General features: G+C 39.6%; 1 protein-coding gene across 1 annotated transcript; it reads right to left on the reverse strand.

Moving 5' to 3' along the window:
• Nucleotides 1-296: 296 nt before the first annotated feature.
• LOC121380854 (alpha-crystallin A chain-like) lies at nucleotides 297-2,165 on the reverse strand. Its single transcript, XM_041509850.1, has one exon. It carries the CDS (start codon nucleotides 1,913-1,915, stop codon nucleotides 1,127-1,129), a length of 789 nt encoding a protein of 262 aa, XP_041365784.1. The 5' UTR covers nucleotides 1,916-2,165; the 3' UTR covers nucleotides 297-1,126.
• Between the last annotated feature and the right edge of the window lie 634 nt (nucleotides 2,166-2,799).

Consider the following 2,799-nt stretch of genomic DNA (forward strand, 5'->3'; position numbering starts at 1 on the left):
GGCCATGGTTTGTGCTATCCTGCCTGTGGGAAGTGCAAATAAAAGATCCCTTGCTGCTAATCGGAAGAGTAGCCCATGTAATGGCGACAGCGGGTTTCCTCTCAAAATATGTGTGGTCCTTAACCATATGTCTGACGCCATATAACCGTAAATATAATGTGTTGAGTGCGTTGTTAAATAAAACATTTTTTTTTTTTTTTTTTTTTTTTTTATATGAATCATATCCTGACGAACACGCGAATAAATTTCTGCAGAAAAGAAACAGCTAATATACATGATAAACTAACTCTTTAAAATGACATTAAAACAAACATTTATTCGGCAAAGTCGTGTGGGAAAATCGTTTTGTATTGAATTTAAAAAGTGCACAATAGTGCAGTTGAAAATCGGATTGAAACATTTTAAAACTGAACATCTCCACAATTAACATAATCAAATGAATCAAACTTGTAAATCTACAAGAAACCCAAAATAATGATAACTAAAACATAAAGCATTTCATAAAAAATATCTATGATGGCAAGATGGAATACGCATTTAGAAAACAAAAACTAGAAAGAAAACTAAAAAGCGGCTGAACATGACAGAAAGACAAATAGAGATAGGGACACAGTGGTACTCGATTGGGAAAATAAGTATAATGATTAGATAGAAAACATTATTTATATAACATATGTACTTGAAATAAACAAATATATTATTGAAAACCGTGCACATGACCAATCTATCTGTACAATGAAATTCTTTTTCTTTTTTTTAAATTTTAATTGTTTTTTCTCTCACAATAAATGTGTCCATGAAAGTGATAAGAATACTGAAAAAAAGAAGTCTAAACGATGCTAATACTGTCATTATAAAAATAAAAAAATTGTTTTGTGTCTGTAATGCTGCACATTTTCTCAAATATGTCACCTTTAAATCACGATTATAAATCTCAAAATTATTTACACCTACCTAAATACAGCATACTGTATCCATATTTTTAAAATACCCCCAAAATTGCACTGTTATCAAAAATGAACTCCATCGAAGTCTCATGATTATCAAATCCTTAAAGCATGTATCTAAATTAACAAATTTGCGGAAACATCATCTGCAGTGAAACAAGAAGTCAATTCGAAAGAGTTTAAATAGCCAAACGACTGATTGGCAAAATTCGTTCCTTTGGAGCTTCTATGGCATCTGGTGCAGGTGCTTCGATCGATAGTACTCCATCCTTGGCCAGAATAGAACTGAGCAGAAGTGGGTCGATCTTGGTTGGGAGTATATACTGCTTGCTGAACTCCCTGTATATTTTGCTGGTCGCGGTTTCCTCGGAATGCTTCGCTCCAACCATCAGCTTATTGTCTAGGGTTTTCACCGATATTTCTTCTGGCTTGAACTTAGAACAGTCGAAACGAAGAGAGAGCTTTTTGTTGCCGTCCATGTCGGTAACGAAAGGCTTGTCAACCTTCAACATCAGCGAATCCGTGGAACCCATCCCGGAACTCAGACTGGGCATCATGCTGGACCCGAAGGCGGAATCCAGCGCGCTGCTGCCCATTCCGGTCTGGAAGGCGGAATCGAACGAAGATTCGAACGAAGAGTCGGTCTTGCCGCCGGAAGTTCTGGTGGTTGTGGTTTTCGTGGTGACAGTCTTAGACATGCTCGTGACCTTCTTAGAGGATCCGGGGGATCCGGATGATGATCCGGTGGTGTTGTTGAGTCCAGTGAGGCTGGGCATCATACTGGAGCCCAGCGCCCCTGCATCCATGGGGGTCAACTGAAACATTTCTTTTTTTAACTTTTCCAACTCTTGGTCAAAATCTTTCCACAGGTCTTCTTCACCCGCATGCATGGACGTAAAGATCGACTTCTGTCGGTCAAAGAAACTCCACTCCTCTCTCCTCACGGGCACTGGGTGTTCAAACGGCATCTTGAAAATATAATGTTAATATCACACAAAAGCTGTTGATATGTTTGACTGTTGTAAAGCTAGATTATTTCTAAAACAGCAGAATGGCACAAGAAATAGCCACCTTCTCAACGAGACTGCAATGGTATTTTCACGTCTGCAATCGGCAAAGAGGTTTCTGCTTGTGATCTGGCAAGAATGCACTGCACACCGTGTTATCGTCTGCTTCTGGTTAAGATTCGCGTCTGCTTGATCGGTTGCGTTTCAGTATCTGCGGGATTTATTTATAGACAGCTTCTTGATAGCTCTGCGGTGATCAGGGGGTGTTCTACAGGAATTCATGACCGGTTATTCAGCAGTCGGGCTAAAAACAACACTGCGGAGGGAATTCCTCGCTTCTGAGTACGCCGTGACGTCACATTTTATCAACAAGTATCGACACTGAGGCGTGGAAAGATCCGGTATATACCCCGCTTCTGTTTATGGTGAGGGTATCTTGTTCAGTCAACGGGTCTGACTAATTCCATATGCAATTTTATGTTTTGTGCTTTTTTTCTCCCCGGGGATTCTTCGCTTATTTTTGTTTCTCGAAGGTTCGCCGCTAAGTACCGTGCGTTGCAAATCATGCAGAGCTACTTCAAACATAAACTACTCGTTATTTTCTTCCCCCATCACTGCTATTGTTTACGAGCACAGGTGTATGCCACTAAGTCTTACGATCATATTTTGATTAGAATGTCTAATCATATATATACACACAGTGGCGGATCCAGAAAATCCATTTACGAGGGTCCCAATAATATATGCCCGAAAGCTACAAACATTCCCGAAGGGATTCCTCGGATTGTCCAACGTAAAAAACGAAGAAAAAACCACAAACAAACACAAAAACAACACTAAAATCC

The sequence above is a fragment of the Gigantopelta aegis genome, chromosome 9 (assembly GCF_016097555.1).
Source record: "Gigantopelta aegis isolate Gae_Host chromosome 9, Gae_host_genome, whole genome shotgun sequence".
NCBI classification, from domain to species: domain Eukaryota; kingdom Metazoa; phylum Mollusca; class Gastropoda; order Neomphalida; family Peltospiridae; genus Gigantopelta; species Gigantopelta aegis.